The sequence below is a fragment of the Amblyomma maculatum genome, chromosome 1, assembly GCF_055883805.1.
Source record: "Amblyomma maculatum isolate TAMU_Amacu chromosome 1, ASM5588380v1, whole genome shotgun sequence".
NCBI lineage: Eukaryota > Metazoa > Arthropoda > Arachnida > Ixodida > Ixodidae > Amblyomma > Amblyomma maculatum.
This window is the reverse complement of record NC_139344.1, coordinates 434,186,310-434,212,232: the sequence shown is the minus strand read 5'-3', so window position 1 is coordinate 434,212,232 and position 25,923 is coordinate 434,186,310. Positions and strand designations below refer to the sequence as shown.

At 43.6% G+C, this 25,923-nt stretch overlaps 1 protein-coding gene across 5 annotated transcripts in view; it reads right to left on the bottom strand.

Moving 5' to 3' along the window:
* Positions 1 to 25,923, bottom strand: part of LOC146209431 (uncharacterized) — a 95,495-nt gene that overhangs the window by 24,630 nt on the left and 44,942 nt on the right. For 4 of the 5 annotated variants that reach the window (XM_084600251.1, XM_084600269.1, XM_084600264.1 and 1 more), the window contains 13 exons: positions 24,508 to 24,603; positions 22,800 to 22,823; positions 20,148 to 20,174; positions 14,770 to 14,838; positions 13,478 to 13,498; positions 12,782 to 12,811; positions 9,370 to 9,396; positions 9,245 to 9,277; positions 8,727 to 8,756; positions 5,047 to 5,088; positions 3,172 to 3,663; positions 2,580 to 2,654; positions 353 to 427 (listed from right to left, as the gene is read on the bottom strand). In XM_084600251.1, coding sequence (XP_084456377.1) covers positions 353 to 427; positions 2,580 to 2,654; positions 3,172 to 3,663; positions 5,047 to 5,088; positions 8,727 to 8,756; positions 9,245 to 9,277; positions 9,370 to 9,396; positions 12,782 to 12,811; positions 13,478 to 13,498; positions 14,770 to 14,838; positions 20,148 to 20,174; positions 22,800 to 22,823; positions 24,508 to 24,601 — 1,039 coding nt within the window. In that variant the 5' untranslated portion in view covers positions 24,602 to 24,603. The remainder of the gene's footprint in view (positions 1 to 352; positions 428 to 2,579; positions 2,655 to 3,171; positions 3,664 to 5,046; positions 5,089 to 8,726; positions 8,757 to 9,244; positions 9,278 to 9,369; positions 9,397 to 12,781; positions 12,812 to 13,477; positions 13,499 to 14,769; positions 14,839 to 20,147; positions 20,175 to 22,799; positions 22,824 to 24,507; positions 24,604 to 25,923) is intronic. The other variant, XM_084600274.1, reaches the window with a different exon arrangement.

The following is a 25,923-nucleotide window of genomic DNA, read 5'->3' as shown; positions in this document are numbered from 1 at the left end:
TGCTTAGCGCAGACATGTGAATTGTTCTCCCTTTTTTTACTTAATCTGCTGCCATCGTTGCCTGGTCACACACAAGCCGTCGGCAGAACAAAATAAATTAGCACGTACTCGTCACTCAGCATCAGCGACACTAGCCTTTCTTCTCTGCTATTCACATCGCTTTATGTTATTTTTGTTTTTTGTTTAGAAGCCTTGAGTCTCGTTTGTTTCCTGAGGTCGTACTGTACACTGGTCTTCCGGTACAGAGTCACGCAGAAACAAGCAACTATTTTCAGCACTTAACTTACACCAACGCAGTTTGCTTGACGTGTGTTTGATGCAAAGTTAAAGAAATATCAGTGCTCGAACTTACGCTGTGGAGCCGGCGTGGTATTTATCGGAAAGAATGGCGTCGGCTGCCTTATTGTGGTTACAGGACTCTGCGGACCTGATAGGGAAAGAAAACGTCATCATAGTTAGACTCCAACGCTTCACTTTAAATGGCAAAAAGGCTTTATGTTTTATCAGCCGTAACGCTTAAAATTGGCATCGGCTATGAGAGGAGCCGTAGGGGAAGGCTCTGGAAATGTAGATCACATTGAGTTGGTCAGCTGCAAATGTGAAGTCACAGTAATATATGCAATGAAAGGAGGATAAACGAGAAAACTTGCGTCTAATGATAAGGGCGACAATATTGAGAGTTTGCTTTAGCAATGACACACTTTGGTACGGTGGGTAGGACGGAAGGATGAACCTGACAGCTTTACTTTAGAGAGAGTCGAGACTGTTAACTAATGAAATGCTGCTTGGGCTCCATAATATGGAGGTATTCTCTAAAGCTGACGTTAGGAGAATAGTATACGAGTGAAGTTTTATCTCGGAGTTGTAAAGGTATAAAGCCACGTGCCAACTTTGTGCATAAGGTATTTTGAATTTGGTGCTGCATGACACTTTAGGAGGAATTGATGCGTTGACGTCGTTAACTTGCTTAAAAATAATTTTTTTTTATCTAGTGGATGACTCCAGTGGAGAGAAAATTTGGCTACACCTGAAGGATACCTTATCTTTACATAATAGCGTGATTTCTTGACCTCAATGCAAGTAATACCTACTTTGCCATGGTAATTAGGTCAGATAAGTAAATATCTGCTTTCGCAGCATGAAAATAGTTTCGTAATTGAATATGTGATATTGTTCAAAACCACTAGCAAATTTAGCGTAACAACATCAAGGCGGCTAAAATTATCAATTCAAGATTTGTGTGAAACGAAGAGCGGGCTCGAAAAGTAGTTAAGCTACAATGCGGTTACAAACCTACCAACACGCACAAGTTCATCCTGAGAATTTTACCAGTGAAACCTGCGGTTGCAAACCTACCAACCTGAGCAAAGGCTTTTTGAGAAATCTGCCGAATAAAACATAAGCTATTAGGTCATGAGAGTGCCGCTTCGAATTCGGAAACCGAATGCAAACAGAATCCTTTATAGTAATACATTATGGCCCGTGCCGTTCTGGTCTTATGCGACCTTAATAATATAGTTCAGACGTAAATCCGATACACTATTTCATGAAATCTGAAGGCCACGCAAAACGCAACAACTACTACGTCGCTGCGACGTAGGCCAAATATTTTCCTCTGTCTAAATCAAGACACTCCATTGGATCCCTCTTGAAATTTCGGCGAGTGCGACGTAACGTGTCTTTATTCTTTGGACGCTAGCGCCGACAACTCTGCAAGTGCCGGAGAAATATTGGGCAAGGACTTGTACGCCGTTCAGTTAACCATGCATCCTATACTGGGCGCACTTCTTCAGCCAGTGTGGCTTTCATGAACGTTTGCTAAAGGAATACTTCGCTTGGTTAATTAACGCATCGCATGACCTCATTCATAACGAAATCAGGATTGGCAACTAGCCATTAAAAAAAGTTTATATCATGCGCTTTCATCATCATCACCATTTATTATACTCCTAAGGGACTCGGGTGGGGTATCCCACAAAAGAAGAGGAGGGGGGGGGAGGCAACACATAAAGATAACAATTGTTGATGGCCTAAACAGGGGCACAAAACGTCAAAAGGCTGAAATACAAACGCTGCAAATGATGGGGGCGCTGCAATAATAGGAGAGAGGAAACAATCGGTTACGATGCGAAATGACATGTCAGGCGTTTTTTGAATATAGTTCAGCTCCAGCTACAATATGTTGGGAAAGCTGGACCCATTCATGAATTACAGCTGTTCCAAATTTAACAGAAAAATTTCAAATTTCTTCGGTTAAGCTAAAAGAATTAAGAGTAACTTAATTCATTTGCACATTCTTTCCCCATACAAACACAACTTGAGGAATTCAGCGCTGCTAAAGGCCGTGAAAACATTGGCGCGGGCATTTTTTTTTTTTACTGTAATCTGAGCGAAATTTCTTTCATATGGTTACGAATTTCCAGCCTTATTCTGTGGTATTTAAACTAAGCGCAAAACGGCTCACGTTCTGTCATTATACTGTGCGTTCATGATTCCAGATACTTATGATCAAGGGAGAAACCAAGGAAACAACTAAAAGCTTGACTGAGATGGACAAATAAGATTAGAAGGGTGCTTACGCTGTGTTGGTGGAAATGAGTTGATTGGAAAGAATGGAGTCGGTTGCCTGGCGGGGAAGCCAGTGCCCTGTGAACCTAAATAACACAAAAAAGCGCGGCGTCATCAGCGCCGCCAGCTCACGGCGTCGTACTATCTGGAACCTAATAGTTCTAAAGTGTTCGAAACATTTTTGAAATAAACTTTTCTAATGAGGTATGACAAGTCAATAACATGGTTGCTTTATCTGATGGCACCTCAAGGCGCACAACTGGCAGCAGGTTTACATTACGTTCTCGCGAAAGGAGAAAATCCTTCTAGACGATTGTTTTCTCAATATACGCAATCACAGACGGAGCGTTCTTGGGCGGCCCATGCCCGTCTGTATTCTGTTCTCAAGTCAGCAGATGAAAGCGCGAGTACTGTGATACAGTATATTCTACATCACGAGACAGTAGCCAAATTGAGCAACTGCGCCTTAAACGTGAAATAAAGCGCCTAATTGAACTGTCACTTTAAAGGCAGCATTACTATTAAATTCAGCCCATAATCAGTTTCTTCATGCACAGCACCATGTTTAATAGATATTTGTTATGATAGCAGGGTTAAACGTACTACCAGGCTGGAAAGCGAGGCGTGGTGCAGGCTGCAGTGCTTGCTGAGTTGTAGGTCGCAGAGTCGGCGCAAGCCTTGAAGTCGCTGGTCTCTGCGTTGTGGGCCTTCTCGTCGTGGGCCTTTGAGTAGTGGGCCTCTGCGTCGTGGGTCTCTGCGTAATAAACCTTTGGGTCGTGGGCCTCTGCGTCGTAGGTCTTTGCGTCGTAGGTCTTTGCGTCGCAGGTCTTTGCGTCGTAGGTCTTTGCGTCGTGGGCCTTTGTGTCGTGGGCCTTTGTGTCGTGGGCCTTTGGGTCGTGGGCCTCTGCGGTGTACTCTGAATTGTGGGCCGTGGCGGGGCGGGTCTCTGTGTAGTAGGCCGCTGGGTTGCGGGCGGCAAAGTTGCAGGTCTTTGTGTAACCCGTCTTTGAGCTGGCGGTTTGAAAGCTCCCGGTGCTAGTGGCGGAGGCCGGAAGGTTGCTGGTGGTGGTGGTGGCGGCGGAGGAGGACGAGAAGCTGCACCGTGGACGAAGTTAGGATGTACAGAGTAGATATAATTAAGTGGAGATAGGTAAAAGCTTCCATCAGGATTAGCTTGCATCACATGTCACCATGGGATGCTTTAAGCAAACGCAGCTGCGTTTTGCATTAGTTTGTCTAACTTGCTTCAAAGCCAAGTGCAATCGATGTTTACCTAGGAAATCTTATTGCTCAAAAGTTCACACTTCTTTATTCTAACGCTTCTCCTAGTAGTTGGCATAATGAGGGTGCTTGTTTTGATCATCAGTGCGTGAAATGTCGCATGTTAGGAGTTATTTAGTGCCATCAGTATTGTGAAACGCAAAAAATGCAAACAGTTCAAACCTGAGTGATTAAAATAACCAGTGTTAATAGCCATCTCCACCTCTCGAAGCGTAGCCGCGGTAAAGTCCTATTCCACCACAGAAAGGTACGTTCGGCACACAAGCAGTAAACAAATGCCCTTCAATACTTTTCTTTGCCATGAAGCTCCAATTCATGTTTGACACAGAGACAGAGGGTGCCGAGCGCGTCAGAACCTCTATAAGGGCGCAGGGGCGACGTGGGCCCTGACGCTCTATGGTACGTGCATATTACTGCTGAGACTGTTCATAATTGGGTTAACGAAAAAAAAAGAGTAGCTATATTTTATATACTTCCTGGAACTCTGGCACAACGTCTGAACGATGAGCATCCATATTTGGTGAATGCAGGCAGATGTATTTAATTTATGTGACATAGTGGCGGTACGAAAAATGTTACTGCTGGCTTTGTTTATTGCAATGCCAAGAATTCACCAGCTGACTATCACAAGTCCGAGATTAACTCAAAGCGGTAATGGCTAAGCCGAAATTCTGCTTCCGACACTTGTATCTCGGGCATTTTACATGGGCACTTTTTATAAAATGAGACATGGAATCATTCTGTAGAAATAGAGCTACAAATAGAGCTACAAGCTGTAGAAATAGAGAAATGTATGTATGTATGTATGTATGTATGTATGTATGTATGTATGTATGTATGTATGTATGTATGTATGTATGTATGTATGTATGTATGTATGTATGTATGTATGTATGTATGTATGTATGTATGTATGTATGTATGTATGTATGTATGTATGTATGTATGTATGTATGTATGTATGTATGTATGTATGTATGTATGTATGTATGTATGTATGTATGTATGTATGTATGTATGTATAAACATATAAATAAATAAAAGCTTGCTCGCTACGCTAAAGAAGTTTGCGGAGGGAAACCTGCTCACGCGCGTATTCGACAAAGTGCAACCATTTACGCCCTAATAAGCAGAAATGGGCGGAAACTGGCGAAGTGTCAATGCGTAACCCGGCAAAATCTTGTTAACGGTCCTTACTTGTGGGAGGTGCGAAGCGAGGCGCAGTCGTTGGGCTTGTAGCTGAATGAAAGTGGGAGAGAAAAACAGGGCATATTAGGGTTGAAACGTGACATTATAAGTGCAGGATTATAACATTCATGAAGCGCCATATCGCCAGCTTAGATTTTACCATCTTTTTCGCTTAACTCTGGGCATGATAGCACAGTTGTCAAATTGTGATCGTGGCAACCTATCTTAGTACCTACGTTGTTCGGCAGCATTTCATCTTACAAAAGTGCTACTACGTAAAAACTCACGGCAAGAGAAATGGTCCAGGACTGTGTCACTTACTTTTAGTTGCCTAATCTCTTCTCCCTGCTAGTTACAATTTGAAATGAAGGAGCGGTTAGGTGAACCCTTCCGCCTCTGTTATGGAACAAATATTTCTAACCTTCTGTGCCAATTTTGCCACAATAAGGACCGGGCTACCTTCTTGGAGTCGTGTTTCACGCGTTTCGCACCGTAATAATATAAACCGAGAGCTAATATTGCTTCACCTGAGGCCAGCGGCGTGACCTAGCATGCCGAGCAGTTCAGTGTAAATTTAGTTGCGAAGGAGAGCCAAGGCAGGATAAAACTCGGAAGAGAATTCCCCATTGTCTCTTCCCACGGTTCGAGTTCACTAACGCTTGTGGAAATGTACATGAAGAAGAGCCAAGGTAAAGTGAACATGACATGCTTCCGCAGAGCAAATCTGCGCTCACCTAGACAACAGAGACAGATAGAAGCTATATTGAACACTGTATGGAAACTGTCGCTGAAATTTCGTTTGCTTAAAATGGTCACATTTACCAAAAAGAGCGATAATCCGCCTGTGTCTCGTCTGCCCTTCTCTGTCCGTTGTGAAGTTTGCGCTGTTTTGCTCTGTGATGAACCAACTAGCTCGAGATGTTTTCTCCGCGGTTTAAATTTGTTCGAGAAGACTGTGGCATAACAGATATTACTTTTATTCCGAAGTTATCTCATTATGGGGCTTTCGGGTCCTCAGTTTATCAGGAACTGCGCTAGCTTTTTCGGGTACATAACATTCCGGTACTTAGTAAAGATAATACCTAAGGTACCGTACTGTCCTCACATTCCTTCTACCAAATGTTCCATCCGCTGGTAGGTTAAGGCTGATAGCTAAAATGGACTAAAATAATTGAGGAAGCCTATGGTAAGTTTTGTTATATTATCCCATTGGACTCCGTAGACAAGACTTACTTTCGATCGCGAAATCCAACAACAAAGAGTCAAAGCGCCGCACGCGTCTCCAAGAAAATAGAGAAAAGAAATAAAACAATGTCGATGGACTTGAAGCATAAGCACCCTACTGACTTGACTACAGCCATTAGTGCGCAATACTAATGACTTTTCTCGACGAAAATAATATGAGACACCTAGAATTCGAGCTGTTAGAGTATATGCTAGTAACGTGTACATCGTGGAACAAACAATATTTTATTGGATTCTGGTAACGCTCTAGATAAATAATAATTTGTATACTTTCTATATATAAATTATATTTTATATTATATCTTTAGAATCTCTTTTTATATATAGATAATGCATTTTACATATATCAAACATGACTAATATTTTAGGTGTCCGAGGAGTCAGACACGACTGAACTGAGCTGTACTTCTACTGAAAGAAGACGCGAAAACCACAGAAAATAGAAAGCAATGCCTGGTGCACTTTTATTTGCAGCGAGCACGGCAGTGTAGCAGCAATTAAAAATCGACGCCCAAGCAAGCGGCCCTCTCTTCAGCGAGCTATGTTGACGCAGAGCAAGGCTGCTTAGGGGCTCACGATGTTTTGATGAAATACTTTCCGCGGCTGAAGAACAAGCACTTTCTTACGTTACACTTATTTCGGCTAACACACGCCAAGAAATTAGCGCAGCTAGAACGTAGCCAAGTTTGTAAGACAATGGTATTTTGTCATTGTAATTTTCATTCCTTCTCATATGGCCCTAATGATGCCGCATTCAACGAACGGAAGATCTGCGCTTCTCCGTAGAGGAAATTTCTCTTCTAAATGTCCCTGGAGTGCTTGCCCTTATCGTCCGGGCCACTATTTTTTGGGGTCTCTAAAAGACAGGGTTCTCAAATCATAAAGCTCTCTGTGATGATCCTTCTATTGAGGGTTTCAGTGTCATGGGCGCGTAGAACCAGCAAGTGTCCAACACGCGACAGAGCAGAGTACCACATTGTGGGTGCGTTGCTACTACCTCTGTACTCACATTTGTGTGCTCACCTTACTCTAACTACATTACCGAGCGACAGGTTTCGTGGAGGGCCACAATAAACAGGTTATTACATCGCTACTCTGTCATTAGATGCGTTTTCACAACGGAAAGTACGCCTAACACAAGCAGTAAGATTTGCCTCTTATATTGTGTTAAATAACAGTCCCGACAAAACGACTTTGAATGCTCCATTGTTAACCTGCCAGTCAGTCGTACGCAACATCTTTTGTTTCAAAGGCACTTTGGGACCGTCGTGACAACGTTTGTTTATTTTTTTTTTGTTTATATTCTGACGGCACTAACTTTTGGAAAGAACAAGGAAGTGCACTATTTAGTAATGCTCTCCCCGGGCCGATGCACAAGGCAAGAAAATTGCCCACGACGATTAGTTTCGCGTGTTTCTTGTTGCTTTAGCTTTATTTTTTAAAAGAAATGCGCCGGCGACGATAATTCTAGAGGTGCAAGGCGGTCGAAGGCCACCGCCCCCCTCCCTTAGCTGCCGCCTAATGGGCTAATGGTAGCGCTCAACTTTTCCTATCTTCTTTTGCTGTGATCATTATGCAGAATATTGTGTTTGATTTTGTCTTCTTCACCAAGAGTGGAACAAACTAAACCGCCATGTTTGCAATAACATTGTGTGTTACTTTCTCACGCCATTTTTCTTTTTTTTTTTTTTGGCGAGAGGAGCAGAGTGAGGAGGGGACGTGGGAAGGAAGCTATCTAAAGATTAGGAATCGTCATTGTACAGTATTACTTCGCTCAAAGTCAGGAAATGTGGCTACTGAAAGCGTAGACGGACATGCGAATGAAAAGAAAGAAGCTCCCAGTCCTCGAGCTTTTCCCGACGAGCGAGAGAAGTGGATGAATAAGTTATACCTCTGCCTCATCGCTGTATGAACTGCGTCCACATCTATGCTTATCTAGACCACCTCGTCACAGGTGCGTATCGCGACCATCGTGACCATTATGTCAAAGTGCTGCTAAGCAGAATATTGATCGAGAAAAAATCTTCATTTCTAATATACAACGACACCGATACCGTTCAATTTGGAGATGGTCTTTCGTGGAGCAATTCATTCTAACACTGTCGCTTCGTTTACTCTATGCGTTTTTGTTTAAAGTTGCACACCAATTTCAAGAGTACGTTTTTAATGACCCCTTGTCACTGACGTGCACTCTGTCGCTGGACTAACCGATGGCACTGCTGGTGTTGGAGCGCACGTTCTTAACACAAGTACTGTGCCCTTTTATTTTACGTATTCTCGTCATAAAGTTGCAACCCATGGCTGAGTTAAATCTTCCGTTAATCCCAAACATCCGGTTCCGCAGGCGTTTCCATTGGTCGTCGCTGCTGTTATGTTCGCCATTTTTGTTCCACTGCTTAGCTCATTCTTAATTTTTCAGGAAAGCCATTAGTCTGATTACTTACGGTTTCCGGTGAAAAATGGCGGCCTTGTCACTGAAAAAAAAAGAGAAAGCTATAAGTAATGAGGTAAAAGCTGAGTGTTCTTTTTTTTTCTGCAGAAGGTTAGGGCCAATGGCTGCCGTGGTTCACGGGTCAAACATTCATTCCGAGTTGAGTGGATGCCAATAGGTGTGACTGATCTGCGGCTATTTGGAATTAGTATCACCGAATTCAATTTTCATTTGAGCTCCACTCACGTTTGGAACTTGGTCATCTATTCGCAAAACGAGGTTGTTGGTCAGAAAGCCGGTACCTCGTTGAGCTGTCGTTATATCTTCGAAGGAAGGTCCCCGACTTTGGAGGTTCACGTATTCATAAAGAGGCTGTAAGTTGCTGATAACAGTTTTAATAAGGAATTACAATTAAATTTTTTATACACTCCGCGAGCCACGAAGAAATTCGTAGACACGTGCCCCCCCCCGCCCCCCCCCCCCCCCAAAAAAAAGCAAGCAAACTAGAACAACGGTTTGTTCAAAACTCACCAAGAACTGAAGGCGTTCTTCCTCCGGTAACAGCTGGAAGTGAGTGGCAATGTTTAAATGCTGTTGTGAGCAGCGAAGCAAGAGCATTGCGGAAACCTAATATCGACCTGGTCCTAATCACTTACCAAATCGGTTGTCAGGTTTTGCTGAATCTGGAAAACGGAAATGAGCGTAAAAATATATCACTAATTAGTCAAGGGACCGTAGCAACCACAGCAAAAATGGTTATTTATTTTTTTATTCCTTTATGTACCCCTCACGACCGAAGGCATTATAGAGAGGAGTGGTTAGAGGCATAAAAAGAACACACAAAAAAGAACAAAACAAAGGAATGGGGTTGATCATTAAAAAAAAAAGGTTATTTATGAAAAACTAGTTCAACGAAATGTAGCTAGGCTGTCAAAAAGATTGTCGACGATTACGTTACTTCCTAATGCAAAATTTGAGCGCCGCTCATCAGCTGTTTGACGGCGGCTATTCGTTTCGGCTCGGGTGGTGTGCATATCGAGATCCGCCGCCACCGATTCGATGCTCTGATTGGCGCCGCACAGGGGTGGCATCGGAAGAGGAGCGAAGAGAGCAATTAGCTTATCGGGAGGTCGCGGGAGGCAGCGCGTGGGCCCATAGGAGCATTGCGCGGCGAAGAGATAGCAGCGACTGACTGTTGCCGCTGACTCACTAGCGAGTCAAGTCAACGTGGCTCTGCGTTTCGGCTTGGGATGCACGCACCGTATCCGCTGATTCCGAGGCGGTGCTTCTGCAACCAGAGAACACCTTCGCCGCCATGCAGAAAGAAAGTGTGTGTGTGTGGGGGGGGGGCGAAGGAGCGGGCGCTGCAACGGCTGCGGAGCCGGTTACGAGGGAAAACGCCGACGACGACAATGACGCGAAACGCAGGAACGAGCGCTAAAGAGCCGCGCTCTAATATTAGTGAGGAAGGAAGGCATTTATTCCATGTCTTTCACTGGCTTCTAAATGGCGGTAGCAGGTCAAATGGCCGTAGTGGTGTGATTGGCCCGCCGCGAAATCATAAAGGGGGAGGGGGGAGGGGGGCTCTCAGTCTCGTTTTCTCTTACTCTGTCCACACTGGTGAAGTTGATACAACGGACGTGTTACTTGACTGATTGCCCTGTGCTGGATCCACTCGGCCTGGAAGGTTTCGGTTTGAACTAAGACATATTGTTGCGTCAGGACTAAAACCCTCAATCTCAGATTTCGCCAAGGTTGGCTTATGGCAATGAAGCCTCTCTCCTTGACCTTTAAGAGCGGAGGTGAACCAGCTCTGGGTGCGGAGCGACCGCCATGCGGATCGTAAATGAGGTGCGCCGGAGGCTATCGAGCTATGTGCTTGCTATGCATGTTGAAAAATGGCATGAACAGATAAGCAATGCATGGCGTTGTTTAATTTGGTGAAGCAGTCCTAAAGCACCTCCTCCCCTTAAACAACCTCGCGAATCGGCCGTAATGTTGTGGAACGGTGCGCAGTTTTGCTCAAATCCGCACACACTCATTAAACTGGTTGGGTTGAGCTTATTTCTTTCACAAACGGAAAGAAAAAATTGTCACAGCGTGACCAGGTCACAATTCCCTAGCACAGTCTACAGCAGTGCGCAACAAAGAAAACAAACCTTAACAGGGCGTTGCAGCAAACGACATACTTAAAACATAGGACAGTATTACAGCAGGAAAAAATTATATGCATGAATATAAAGTAGACTATACTTTCAAAGCAAATTATAACGCGGCACAAAAACACTAAAAGAAGCGTGCAATCAACTTGAGTAGACGAAAACCTGCATTTGTTAACGAAAAAAAAAAAGGTAACTATTGTAGCTAAGAGTGTATGTTTGTTTTATGTTTTTTTTTAAATTTGGTCATAGGAAAATTAAAAAAGAATTCTATTATTGGTTTTTTGTTGAAACATGGTTGTTACCGCGTCCAATTACCTTGTCCTGGGAAGTTCAAGCCTACGCACTGAGCGATTCTCTGAGACCGTTGTTTTCAGGGCATGCTAAGCAGAGAGTATGCAAAGCTGTAGGAAGGCTGGTCTCATAACGGTGGGTGTCACAAGCTGTACATTATAGGTTGCATTGACATTCGCGATAAAGTTTCGGTAATTAAAAGTTTAACCTTGTAATTTTATTCTGTAACTGGCTCTTTTCGGGACGCCTGAAATAAATGCGAGTCCTTTCCTCATCTGTTTCCGGCTTTTAAGAGAAGAGAAAGAAGTACCTTGGCCAAGGGGCTGCAAAATTTAAGAACGTGACAAATGTTCATAAAAGTGCAGCCCTACGCTTCGGTAGCGCGCCTTTTCGCGCGGCTTCAAATATTCGCCAGTTGGAAGGTTTGCAACTGTTGTAACTGATGGGTTGCATACATTGAGTAACTTGGTCGCTAACACAGAGCAATGTGAAAGCTAAGCTGCTTTTAAATAAACAAAAATACAGACGAAAGCGCAAAAGTCAAAAGTCGAACATGGCGAAGAGTATCCAAGAGCAATGTCTTTGATCCGAAGCGGCGATCGCCGTGTTCGAACCTGAGCAGCCCATCAGTCCTGATTCGCGTGACGAAAAGGCCTTGCGAAAGTTCATCAATCCTTCTGAGAGCAATTTGGCACGAGGTAGTCTCATTCCTTCCCCGAACCATGCGGGAAACAGGCGCTCGACGGTAAATCTGTTTCCATTACAGTGGCTGTTCCGCTTGGAGGACGGCCAAATTTCACGACCCAAGGTGATCTGCTGCCCGAACCGACCTCTGCAGACTCGAGCTTTCATACGCCTCGAAGTACCATACGAACGTTTTTTGGCAACAAAAAGTCCCGGCTTAGAGAAACAATTATAGGTACGCGAGTACTTAGCGAAGACAGCCCGCACCGTTGCTTAGAGAAAACGTGGCTGGCTTTCGTCCACGAGACGCCTCGCAAAGCTGCAGGCAGTTAATCATACCCTGGTGGCCTGATCTTGGCTCTGCTACTTTCTATCATTCGTAGCCCGTGCGGTCGATTTCTCTGACATTCGCTAGTCATGTAATGTACAAGTAATGTACAGGCCTAGAGCAGAGGCTGTGCACGGTCGAGTAAACGTGGATTTGGTTGTACTTTAGCTCTATTCCACTCCGTGCGGATGAAGCGGTATACTGTTTGTTCTTGAACAGATAGCTAGCCGGTGTTAGATGTGCTACCGCCCGAAATGATGGCTACGGCATCATAATTACTTTTTGCAGGTAAAAACAAATTATATATATAGCATTGTTAAATACTTCTTGAATGCACGTGAAATGTAGGGCCGGTTGCACATATATTACTGATATTGTTTACACTTACAACATTCTCGAAAACCGCGCAGAGAGCCTATTAAAGATATGTGCTGGAAAGTTCGTCAAGATAATGGTTAAAAAGTGTGCCATTGCATACGCTGTAAAAGTTACAGTAACCGCCAGTCTGGCAGCGCCTGGTTACAGTGACAGGAGTGCTTCGCAAAAAGCAAGTCGCAGTACACAGCCTAAGTAAAAAAAATACAGGGTCATAACGTGACTTACTGAACCGAAAGTCAAAAGGCGTTGACCCTGCTGCAAGACAAAAGAAAGAAAAAGTACATTAGAGATACATATTTGTGTGAGATCAAAACAGAAACCATTTGCATTAAGTACGACCGCTCGCAGCTACCGTGTATATGCGACTAGTAATGATGAGCAGAAGCAGCAAAAAGGCTTGTTTAGTTTTTGTTATTTACACTTAGTGCATTTGGAGTATGTGAGGTTGTTTCTCTATGTGATCATGCCGCTACCACCAGGTGGTAGATACGTGCAATGTGCTATGTTTGAAAAACCACCATTCGCGCAAAAAGGCGTGAGGTGATGCACACGTAGACGTGCCTGTAGATAGAGACATAATATCGGGTGAACAAGGGACGTGTATTAAAATTAGGGCTGAATAGAATGAAAATTACAACATTAGAGCAATAAGCGTTTGAAGCCCTAAAATATAGCCGTACTAAAATCCCATATCTCACACTTTGCTTCGCGAGACTTAGTAGTAATTAGTAGTAACTAGTATTAATTACAACTTTCGCAGCATCGTGTCCGTAGATGAAAAGGGGTTTAAGCCTTACAAATTATGCTATATTTAAATTACTGAATGCATCAGCAAAGCTTTTCTGAGTGCTGTCACCTTTTCTGAATATTTTACAAATTATGAATACCACCTGAATGCTTGCGCGTCGCTCGTCGACTTACTTTTCAGAGGATTCGGCGTAGCTGCAAGAAGACAAGAAACATTATTCGTCACAACAGGAATCAATTCCGAAGAACAACAAAATAAGAAGTACAACTGGCCTTTCTTTGTGATGCAAACAAATCTAGCCTATAGCGATGTCATTGGTCGAATTATGCGCATTCGTATTTCTTGAACAGGTACTTGAAGTTGCACAAATGAAGTAAAAAAAGACTCCCGCTGAAGTGGAATGGTGACAAAACACGCTTGTGAGCACGAAGAGTACGTTTAAAACAAAATGGATAGAAAGGAAGGAAGATAAATGGTAAGAAAGGAAGAGAAGCTACCAGGCGTGTGACTGACTCAATCTGACGAAGGACTAGTAGTTAACTCCTCACTATAGTCGGCCGGAACATCGAAGCTTGAACAAACGAACCAAGGGAATAAAAAAATAGGCCAACCATAGCCTTTCGCGCGTATTTTATTGTGATCCCGCCACCGTGACTAGTGAGTAAATTTTCTTTCTCACGGGTTTTAAATTTATGCTTTCATGTTGTAACGTTTTATTTTTACAGAATTTATTTCACACTATATATGTATCCACAACGAAATGGTCTATCAATTTATAGGTCATGGCACAAATTGCCTGTAAGTTATGACGGAAGTTCGACACTGAATGCTTGCTTCTTTGTTGGCAATGTAATATAAACAAACGAACACTTCAATATGAATTACCAGCGGTTAGCTGTAACCTTAAGTGAAAGAACGGTGGATTATATTCTTTGTCTTACAGCGTATAATATAAAGAACGCACCGCAACAGTTGTGTTACTGTTGTGCGGTGGTTGCCTAATAATTACGCAACCAAAGCACAATTTTATTCGTTGGGTGTAGGATGTGAGCTCCATAATATATTAAACGTCTTGTTTAATGAATGAAGATTTCTTATTTATATTACACGTCAAGCTGGCAAAAGCGGCATAGATGTCACAGAAACGTTTACCATCAACCAAGTTACAAAAAAAAAATTACTCCTATGACGCCCTGAAAGAAGATGAAAATAGACATGAAGATGACCTACAGGAAAGTATACCACATCGAAATCACGGGTAGAGTTTAAGATAGAACATGATATGAGAAGATATTCTTCTACTACGCTCACAACAGTTCAGAAATCGTTTACCGAAATAAAGTGAGAGGTTCTAGTATGCGTGCAAGTGTATTTGCTGGTGTAAGTTTCCCATTTTTGCAGGAAATCAATGTCACCTCATGATGACTTGCTAGTGCAGACTCTAGTTAAGAAAAATATTTCTCACTGAATTTTTCCAGCAGTCCACGTCCTAGCGTGTTGCCGAATGCGTCGCTTCCTTTAGCTGTGATGACATCTGGAAAGAAATTCGATATCCGCAGCTGTCAACACTTGTCTTTTCCACCGAACTGCTATTCTGTACCGGCATCTAAGGACACTTAATATTTTCTCAAGCTTCAAGTGTCCGTGACCCGCATGACGGGCTCAAATTAAGTTCACAATTAAAACATTTCGTGCTAATAATTGTGACATATACTACAAGTGTCAAAGAAAAGCAGATAATAAACATTGAAGTGAACGAGAAATGACGGGCTTAAACTGGCATGAATGAAGTGTAAAAATATTATGTGTTTGCTTTACAACGGTTGTTGTATGTTCATTTTATCCCGGCGCTGTAATCTTTTTATTACCCATCTGCTGTGTTCGTCGCAAATCTTGCAGAGTAAATAAATACCTGTGGACATTGTGGAATTAGCGCAAGGGTGCCTTATTTGCATTGCGTTCGTAGTGACTACAATTTCCGGCTGGTCTTTGACCTTGACACGGAACAATCGCTATATATAAGGCTGGTTTCTTCACCACTGCGCGCCCGGATTAATTGAGTTTAATTTTTCAATCGAAACGCTGGCATTCCTGCCTGGAACTCTGGTCGGTACATGGAGACGACTCCATATTATCTTGCTTGCTTTGCAGCGCAGATGTAAGCAAGTTGGACTTGATTGTGCTTCGCAGGTTGTCGATCGCATATACACTGGCTTAACACCTGGATACAAAACACGGTCGCATGGCATTCATTACTAGTGGTAAGTGGCCACCAAGAAAGCTCTGTTGAATGTGCGGTCTTGTTTTGCTATTAGGAGTGGTAAGCATGTAAAGCCTCTGCCTAAAAATTAATTCCACGGAGTTTACTCCTGGGCACTGTAAAGTTGCCCGTTCGGTGTCGACGCGTGCCACATGTGTGAGGAACTGCCTTTCATCTGCCTGAAGCTTCGCAATTTTCTGTGGGCTAAGTGACTCAGTTACATGGATTTGAAAGTAGTCCTTGAGCCACTTAAGTTAGATAAATGCTGCTCTTTTTTCCTCCTTGCTGGCAAAAAAACAGGTGACGCGCACTAAGTGGCGCAGCCGGCTATTGGGTTGACAACAATCGTGCAAGGCGCAGCGAAGTGTTCCTGTTCCGAGTCTTGATTTGCGGCTAGTCTCGTCTCCTGTCGGAATATTGAAAGCATTTTGGTGAACACCGTGTGGTTTAACAAAATTAGCAGCAGTAGGCTCAAACGTTGCCGCTGTGGCTGCGTTTTGGAAGAGAAATGTCGTCGATCAATGTAAGAAACGAAGGCGAAATAAAAGGTGCTCGATAATGTGAGCGCTTTTTAAATAACCTAGAGAGGCAAGAGTATTACCAACACATTCCAGTATCTGTTACGTTTGCTTTAGTGCGTTTAAATAAAACTTTTTTTTTTGCACCTACATGTAACCTATTTTGGCCCATGGAGAAGGGCTCAATTTTCATGCACGCACACGCGTCATGGCTTTTAGCCTTCATCATAGGCAACGCATAGGGATGAGCCTTGGAGTAGACAAATGCAAGCACTCTGCTCGGGAACTAGCGTCCTCCTCCTTTTTTCGTGTACCCTGCCCTCAGCCACCGCCCGCACTGACTAGATCGTGAGCGTCGCGGGTCAGTTCGAGGACGCGATGTGGGCAGTTGCGTGTGGAGGTTTTCGTCGCCCACTCCGGCGCCTAGTTCCGGTCGCGCGAGGGGCAGTGGAAAGCGGTCGGACGAAGCGCTAATATAGAAGATCACCTTGAGATATTCGTGCGTCTGCGCTTCGCTGTTGCCCCACTTGAAACTGTGCGTTATGCAGCATGTAGACCACATTGTGCGATGTTGGTGGTTACCTCATCTAAGGTGTCTGGCCTTTGGGTGAACGCAGTTTATGGTTTTCTACTGTTTTCTTAGCAGCCTTTTCTAATGATGGCGTGAAGTTTTCATGGAAGATACCGCGTGAGGAACGGAGGAACTGAGAGAGTTGAGTACAGGATAACGTACATGTACAGAGTTGTTCAGTAGTCTCCGGGTCGAGTAATAAGTATACGAGTTTGAGCCAAGCAGTGGGTGTAGCAGCATCTGACTCAAATTTGGCAAGTGCCATACGGACTGGACGTCTTGTTCCCCCTTGCCACTAATGGGCGCAAAATTTTCCCTCGCGTGTTGCTCGACTCTTTCGAGGTGAAATGCTTGGAAAAGTCATTTTGGCCAACCTCACCCTCCATGCACAAAAAATCTATCCGCGAGGGCTGATACACACCTTCTGCAGTAAAGCCCATTGTGCCCCTTTCTACTCCACTGAAGTGAAAACTTTCAAAGGATCCTCATCGTTTCTTGGAAGGAATAGGTCATCTTTATTTCTACTGCACAGCAGCTGCCCACTATCCTGTGGTGCGGAGACGTTACCAGCATTGTACACGCACTGCCTGTCAAGGCCCTTTTATATCCATTGTATGCTTGAAGGTCGCCGTCTGCAATGGCGGTATAATCACGTACGGTCAAATGACGGGAAAGTAGCATGGCTGTGGTGTGCCCCAGATGGAGGAATAAAATCACTCACTCACTCACTCACTCACTCACTCACTCACTCACTCACTCACTCACTCACTCACTCACTCACTCACTCACTCACTCACTCACTCACTCACTCACTCACTCACTCACTCACTCACTCACTCACTCAATCAATCAATCAATCAATCAATCAATCAATCAATCAATCAATCAATCAATCAATCAATCAATCAATCAATCAATCAATTAGTTTAATGCGAGTTCTTTCAGCGCGGGTTTTCGGGCATGCTTCCTGATGCCTGCACAGAGGAAAGATACTTTTTCGAATAAAATGGGTGAGTTTTCAGGTTTGTCTCCTGCTGCGTGACTTCCGGATAAAGGGAATGTGCTTTTCTGGTAAACTCGAAAGTCCGCACGCTACTCGGGCGCTCTCCCGCAAAAATCTCGCCCCAACGCGAAATATTAATAAATACACACACATCATCATGCGCGGCGTTTGTAGTCTATGGCTATGTCGCTGCTGTAACGAAAATGGCGGTTAAATCGAAGCTTTTTCTATTATTATTCTTTTTTTGCAACAGAAACATATCAAAGGAATGCAATATCCTCGTTTCCAAACTGAGTCACAGGTTATCCAAATCAGCTTTTTTTGCTAGTTACCTTTCGCTCTTTGTAATTCCAGCCATCGCTGCCTACTATTATCAGTGTGGAGGACGTCTAGACTCAGTAAATGTCTCGAAAAAGGCAAGCCTAAAAGAGGTCGTCAGTAAGCACTGAAGAAGAACTAGAGACTCGTATGGACGTGAGCCGTTTACCCTAACCTGGGTGCGCTCCACCACAACCATTTGCGGCTCGCATAAGCGCTATACGGTGCTCTTCGCGCTCGTGTTTACGAGAGCGACACGCAAGGTCAAGGCGGCCGGCCCCCGCGATGCGCTTGCTCACCTTCTGATTCAAACTTGCGCATGCATGTTCGCTCGCACGATGGTGCAACAGAAAGGCTGCTGCCGTAACTGAACCTTGTGCGCCGTATTTCATCCGGAAACATTCGCGCCGCAAAGAGAGCGTCGATCTATCAGGCACTTCCCCGACATCGGTTTAGGCCTCGACGCGGTGTATCTTTATTCTGAACTTAGTGATGTTGCTCTAACAACATGAACCCAGACACCGCTGTGAGTGGAATACGAATGTTGTTGGCTTCTGCGTTGCCAGTCTCGAATAGGCTGGTAACTGCGCAATAAGACGACTAGGCCAGGCTTTGGATCTCCGTATGCAAAAAATGGAAAACAGATAATGAAATGACAAATTAATATTACCGGCTAGAGGCCATCCTGCCTTAATGTATTAGGCCCACGGGCGCCACGAAATGGCCACAGGGCGCTTTTTCCACGCCGTATAAAGGAAGGCTGAATGGCTTATAGTTACACAGCCTTGCGAATAGACTGTTTATTAGCGGTTGAGTGAAGGTGAAGCAAGTGCGGCTATGAAGGGGCCAAATGCTACACTATGCTGTAGCAGTAGTAGACGAAGGAGATCACTCTACGTTTTTCAACATTTGTGATTTGATATGTTGTGTAACAACCACTGCTTTGGAGAGAAGCGTCAGCTGCTCAGGGAAGAAAACATGTTTTGTTGTGCTTTGTTTTATGGCGCATAAGCAACTGAGGCACCAACCACGTAACAAGAAGTGTTGACTTAGTAAGACATTTTTAAAGTGTGTATAGAATCTTATAACTTGTTGATAATATTCACTTGTTTGAAAAATGTAAACACACAGGACATATCCACAAGTGAATTTTCTCCTGGGTGTAAACAAGGGTGAAACGGTATGCATTCAGAGTAACACAGAAGAAACATCTATTGTAAGCTAGAACAATTTACTTAAGTTAAGCATTCTGTAGCAGATGAACTCCTTACCAGCATGGCTAGTTTTATTCAAGGTCGCATAAATTAGTTGTTAGGTTATGATGCCACGGTCATCAGTGACTTCCTGAAAAGTGGCAGCCTCTGAGCAAATCTGGATATCTCGTTGTATAGAAAAAGAGCTATACTGTCATAATAATTTTGTACTGGTACTGCCTGAATCGCAATAGCTAGAAAAGGCTAGATAAATTGCTTTGCATAAGGCCCTGATTTGATTCGCGCGAAGTGTACCGTCAGGAAAGCAAGTGAAGGCAGGTATAAAATACCAGATGATGGCGAGGAGAGCCAGGGAAAGATTACACAATCGCACAATCGCGGCATTTTCTTGAATATGTAAAACTGCTGCATAGTTTAATGCCTGGAAACAAAATTCGTCCTAAACGCTGGCCACGAATTATGCGCATCCGAAGGAAGATCTCGCATAAAGTACCCGGGGATAGGGAGCCAATCTAAAGTGACGCAACTGTGAGCTGAATTAAATACCATCACTAACAGACAAACAACTTGAAGAGAAAAATAATGTTTTGCACGTCAAAAAAAAGTAAGTGTGGTACAATATAGAGACATGATTAATTTTGCTGCCGATGACAAGGATATCACGTCCGTGTTCACGACGCAGTTGTTTAACGGGAGTTCATGTCACAAAAAAGAAATAAACATATCAGGAAATATACATTACTAAGAAGAATGTTTTGCAGCAGAACTGGCGATAACCACGGGTAGGAAATAAAAGAAAATGAAGCTTGCGACGCAGACAATTTAGGCGTGCTTGCGAAGTTGCATAGATATGCTTGTATTAGTGCAGATTCAATGTGCATAAACAGGACATATACATATAAGAATGCGCATCGGATACATGCCAGGCCGGTAGTCAGAGTAGAATGTTTTCCACTTACTAATTTCGGACGGAGACCGTGGAAGTCCTGAAATGAAAAGCAAATATGTTTGAGGAGCAGATGGAGACAAGTGGGTAATCTGGGCTACCCTGAACTAGGCAGCGCTTGGTAGCAGCATCAGGAGAGAGACACTACCCGAGCAGCTTCGCCAGCATATTTACGAAGAGTAGCGTTCACATGTATGCTCTTCAGGGCTGTTGCATAATTTTGTTCGTCTATAGCTTTGTGGCTGTAAGTTTGATTTTATTAGCTGCACACTTCGTTAAACTTGTGAGGCACCTTCGATACTTTCCCTATCAGCAAACGAATACCTCTCGGGAACTGAGGACATGCAGAGCTCACAAAGAAAGGCGCATGTGCAAGACAACTTTATTGCGGAGATAAATCACTTCGATTGCCTAAGATGTCGGGAGGCGATAAAATGTGATGCAGACGCAGCTAAATGAACCAAACGAGCCTAACCCTGCCTGAACAAAAACCCACCCGCCTTTGTTGATACCCATAGGCAGACTAGCCCAGCGGGATAAAAACTGTTCTTTATAGAAATGAAGACTGGATGCAAATAATTGTGCTTATTGGTCTTTTCACAGCGTCCGGTCTGAAACAGAAACATTATGCCTCGGGAGAACCATGTACAGTCTTTGTCACAACTAGAGCCCAGAGGGTATGCTTTTGAGTCACTTCATACGGCTTAAAATGCACTTTCAGTGTTCCAAATCTGTTGATGGAAAGAAGATTTTTTGCCCCATTTTCTTCCAATTAGAAGGATCTCCACTAATGCTAAATCAATGCCGCTACACAGCTAAGAAGCCGACCCCCGGGTTGTACACTTTTGACAAAGGCTGTATAAATATAGGACTGCTTACCACTATGAGGGCTAACCTACTAGGCAAGAGAACTGACTTATGCCATTGCAAATTAGCCAAGGCTAATATAGAAGCAGTAAGCTCAATATAGTAATTCAACGTCTGCTATATTTGACAGGAGCTAAAAATAAAACGCGGAAGGAAAATTAAAGTAAATGCTGCTCCTATATGTCGCCTATCTTAAGCGGAATCGAATCTTTGACAGGGGCACGCGAAAAAAAAAAAAGTAAACTTTGACGCGGCAGCCATTGTCCCTTCGTCATGTGGTAGGGCTAACAGTCTGGGCGGTTTTCCAACACGATGAACCAGAGAAATAGAGCTCTGCTGTTATACTCGTCGGATGAGGCCGATTGCGTGCGGTGGTTTAAGTTAGAGCTGAAACAAGGTAAGTGTTCTACTGCTAAATCAAATGGGATATTTGCTTCAGCAAAGATATGGTCAAGGTAGGCACTCCCTTCAGGGACATTTTGTTCCGCAGTACGTTATAGCCGGGAGAACTGTTTTACAATTTAGCCGTAGTGAGGAGAATTGTGCCGGTCACGCTGCTCCCATAATGCTGCTCTGCTTCGTTATGCACCGTTTATACGAACACGGATATTTTGTTTTTTAACCTAAGACAAGTCTTAGCGGTAAACGCAGTGGTACATTGTCCAGCTAGGCCGACATTTTTCCTGTGATAGAGAATACTTGTTAGACCGGCAAAAACTGCAAATGCTTAAAAAAAAAATAATTTTAATATTAAATAGCCAATATTATAGTGCAAATTAACAGGTTAGCTCAGTGAAATGTGGTTCCTTTATTAAAGTTTCCCAAACGACAATATAATTAAAGATATCGAACGACTCTAATTCACGTTTGAATCCTTATTGAGGGGGCTTTGCCGAACTGCGAAATTATAAAATGGCGTCACTGTGCTTGCTATTGTCGTCAAACTCATGTTGCCTTCTCCTACATCATTCAAAATGCAAACGGCGTCAGCATTCGATGCATTCTTTTGTAAAACTAATTGCCCAGACTGCACAGACAGCTTTTAAAACAGAAGTGTTTTATATAAGGTATAATAAACTGAGCATCCGGCGCTTGCATTTTCAAGTAACAGTGCGAAACAATGAGATGAAGGGTAAGAAAATTCGCGTTTAATATTCGCGGCAGGTGTGCTTATTTCCTGCATTTACTTGTTTCGTAGTGCCTGGGTTTCATCAGAATGTTGCGCCGCCAATTGAACCCTGCATCTTGTCGTGCATGGCAGTTTCTTTGGAATGTAACCTTGCGAACAGTGCCGTCTTTACCACGCCTTCGTGCTTACATTACGTTACATAAAACTGCTTGCTCTGAATATGTTAGGCCTCTACCGGTTTTGATTTTTCTTCATTAAATGCCTGGCGCTACGTGGTACAATCTGAATATAATAGGTAATATGGAAGCATCAAGATGCAAATTGATGTAAATCATATTCTGATAAATTCAAGAGGCGTTATATAAGCACGCGTACGTTCGCGAATAACTGCTTCACAGCAAGACACGACCTTCAGCGCTTTACGATTCTCAGCCTCTTTTTTCACCTCCTTTCTCTCCATATTTAACGTCCTATAAGTATCTCGACCATTCTAGTAAGCAAACGCAGGTTCGTGCTTCAGATTTATGGGACGACAAATGCTAACCACTTAAACCCTAATCACGCAAGTGCTGATCAAACCTTGCCAGCCAAGCAAGCAGCCAGTCATACTGGAGAAATGAAGCTCATGAGATGCGTTTTAATTTGGCAAGTGAGATTTATTAAACTTACCAGAAAAGAATACGCCATTGCTTTCTGAAATAAAAGAAAAACAAAGTGCACCAGTTAAACGAGTTTCAGTGGTGCGAGTACTACGTTCGACAGCCAAATGCTAATCAGTCAGGTGATAAACAATGGCGAGATCATACGCAACATATGATTTATAAAAAAACAAGATATCGTAAAGCGCAGATGAAAAGGCAAAATAAGGCCAAGCGCAAATGGCTACGAACTCATCACCATCATCAGCAGCAGCCTGACTATACCCACTGCACGGCGAAGGCCTCTCCCATATTCCTCCAATTCATCTTGTCCTGTGCTAGCTGCCTCCAACTCATCCCTGCGAACTTCTTAAACACCCCCACCCACCTAACTTTCTGCCGCCTCCTGCCACGCTTTCCTTCCCTTGGAGTCCAATTTGTTACCCTAAGCGAACATGGTTATCCTCTATTCGCACTACATGTCCTGCCCATGCCAATTTATTCACGGTTTTCACTAGATTGACAGTAATTTGAGTTATTTGTCTGAGCCACTCTGCACTCTTCCTATCTCTTAAGTCACTCCTACCATTTTTCGTTCCATAGCCGTCCGCGCTGTCCTCAACTTAAGTAGAACTCTCTTCGTTAGCTTAACATTTCAGCCCCACGGGTGAGTACAGGTAAGATGCAACTGTTGTATCCTTTACTCTTGAGCGATACCGATAAGCTGCTAGTCATAATCTGCGAGTGCTTGCCAAATGCGCTCTATGTCAATCTTATTCTTCATGTTATTTCCCTTTCACGGTCCGGATCTGTGGTTACTACCTATCCTAAGAACAGATATTCGCCTATTACTTCCACTGCTTCGCTACCTAACGTAAACTGCTGTTCCTTCCAGAGGCTTTTGAACATTACCATAGCCTTCTGCATATTGATTTTCAAGCCTACCTTTCTACGTTTCCGGTCTAGGTCGTCAGCGTAAAAATACACAACTTATAATAATTTTGCATGTAATAGCTTACTCTTCAGAGTCATAATGCCTCTCCGAACAATCCTTTCCTTGGTAACCACAACAAAAGAGTTCTATATAGAAAGGTGAGAGCCGAGTCCGTGAACATGGCTGAAGCCGATCAACGGTTAGCTTGCTGCTTGAGATATCCATGAAACGAAAGTAAGTTTTTAAGATTTGTGAAAACATCACAGTCTAATAGGCCAAATTATCTCTTGTGTAAAGCAATTACTTGGCAATATTTATTTTAAGGATGCTTTCTTTACCATTGAAAACAAATAAAAGCACTGGAGTGAAAGAGTATCCACCTTTGTCAACCGCAGTCTTTACACACTCTTTAGTATTGACACGGCCGCTTCCTGTGTTGCAGGGAGAACATCTCTCACTTCTGCCTATTAGTGGTCGATCGTAGTGGTTTGATTAAGTGCTGCTATTTACGTGCTCAACTCTTTCTATTATTGCGCCCTGAATATCGTTTCTGTTCAGCAGTCCTCTAGGCCGTGATCACAAAGGACTAAGAAATGCACTTAGAGCACACGGAAGATCATCTTTGTGCTACCCACACCACTTTGTGCATTCTGTAGGGCTGAAAGCTTGTTCCATCGTACGAGTCTGAGCTTTTTACAGCATTCAGGTATGCAAAGAGAGGGTATGGAAGCAATACAAATAGCACAGAAGTGTACAAAGAAACTGCCTATATGAAGGGATATTGGACGCCATGTTCTCGTCTTACCCACGGCATTGAGCTTCTGACCAGCACTGAGAGCCGCAGTCAGGAGAAGGGCTACGAAGCAAGACAGGCGTGTCCAATCTTCACGATCAGCCATTGCTGCAATGAAAGAAAAAGAAAAATATATAAACGGAACCCTCCTACAGTTTTTTACTTCTAGCTTTCATCCAACTGTACACACTAGGCGCAAATACTTGACTCAACAGATAGCGCAATACTGCAATCACTCGACAGTACTGGATTACCCTGTACGCTTTCGCTTGCCGTTTGAGAGCGCTGAGTATTTAAAGTTTGCCAGCCCTCGAGTTCATGCTCAAATTGAGGTGGGTATTTCAGGTACATCGGCACATGTATATAATATATGTTGCATGAAAAATGTCTGTCCCAGAAAACATGAGCCAGGACTGCAAAAAGAAATAAAGTGGTAGTTAAGGGTAAGTAGTTAAGGTAGGCTTTCACTTCTGCAGCAGCGCTAGAACCCCGAGTTACTGAATCAGTTACTTTTAAGCCTCACCGATTCCTGCTTCATTGATATATCACAAAAAGTGCGTCCTGTTTCCTCCACTTCTAGTAATCAATTGAAAGTCATGAAAAGAAAGTCCCGCTGTCGAAATAAAACAACCTCTTTGTATTTTGGCTCTCGGTAAAGCTGCAGATGAATTTATGTGATGTTAGGAAGATAGTGAGAGACCGGAAAGCGTGGCGTGATATGGTCCATAGGGTCACGAAGAGTCGGACACGACTGAACGACTGAACTGAACTGAAATGAAAGCTAAAAAACTCAATATAAAAGCACATGTGAAAGATCATTAAAAATAAGAAATGCGCATGCAAGAAATCGTTGCGTGATTGGTTGGCTGGTTGGTTGGTTGGTTTGTGGGGTGTACCGTCCCAAAGCGACTCAGGCTATGAGAGACGCCGTAGTGGAGGACTCCGGAAATTTCGACCACCTGGGGTTCTTTAACGTGCACTGACATTGCACAGCACACGGACGCCACACCATTTCGCCTCCATCGAAACGCAGCCGCCGAGGCCGGGATTCGATCCCGCCTCCTTGGGAACAGTAGTCGAGCGCCGTAACCACTGCACCACCCCGGCGGGGCTAAATCGTTACATGACTGGCCCCGAGACTTTGCAGGAAAAGTAGATCTGATTGGTCGAGACTACGAGACTATTCCATCTCACTGCCACATCTGACAGCTGTAATATTCCAAGTAGAACGGGCTGTGGTTTGCTTTTATTAATGTGATTAAACGTCCCCAAGCAACTCAGACTATAAGAGACGCCTTAGTGGATGGCTCCGGAAACTTTCATCACCTGGGGTTCTTAATGTGCATTGACGTCGCAGAGAACAAAGGCATCTAGCTTTTCGCCTCCATCGAAAAACGGCCGCCACGGCCGGGGTTCGTTGCTGTATCT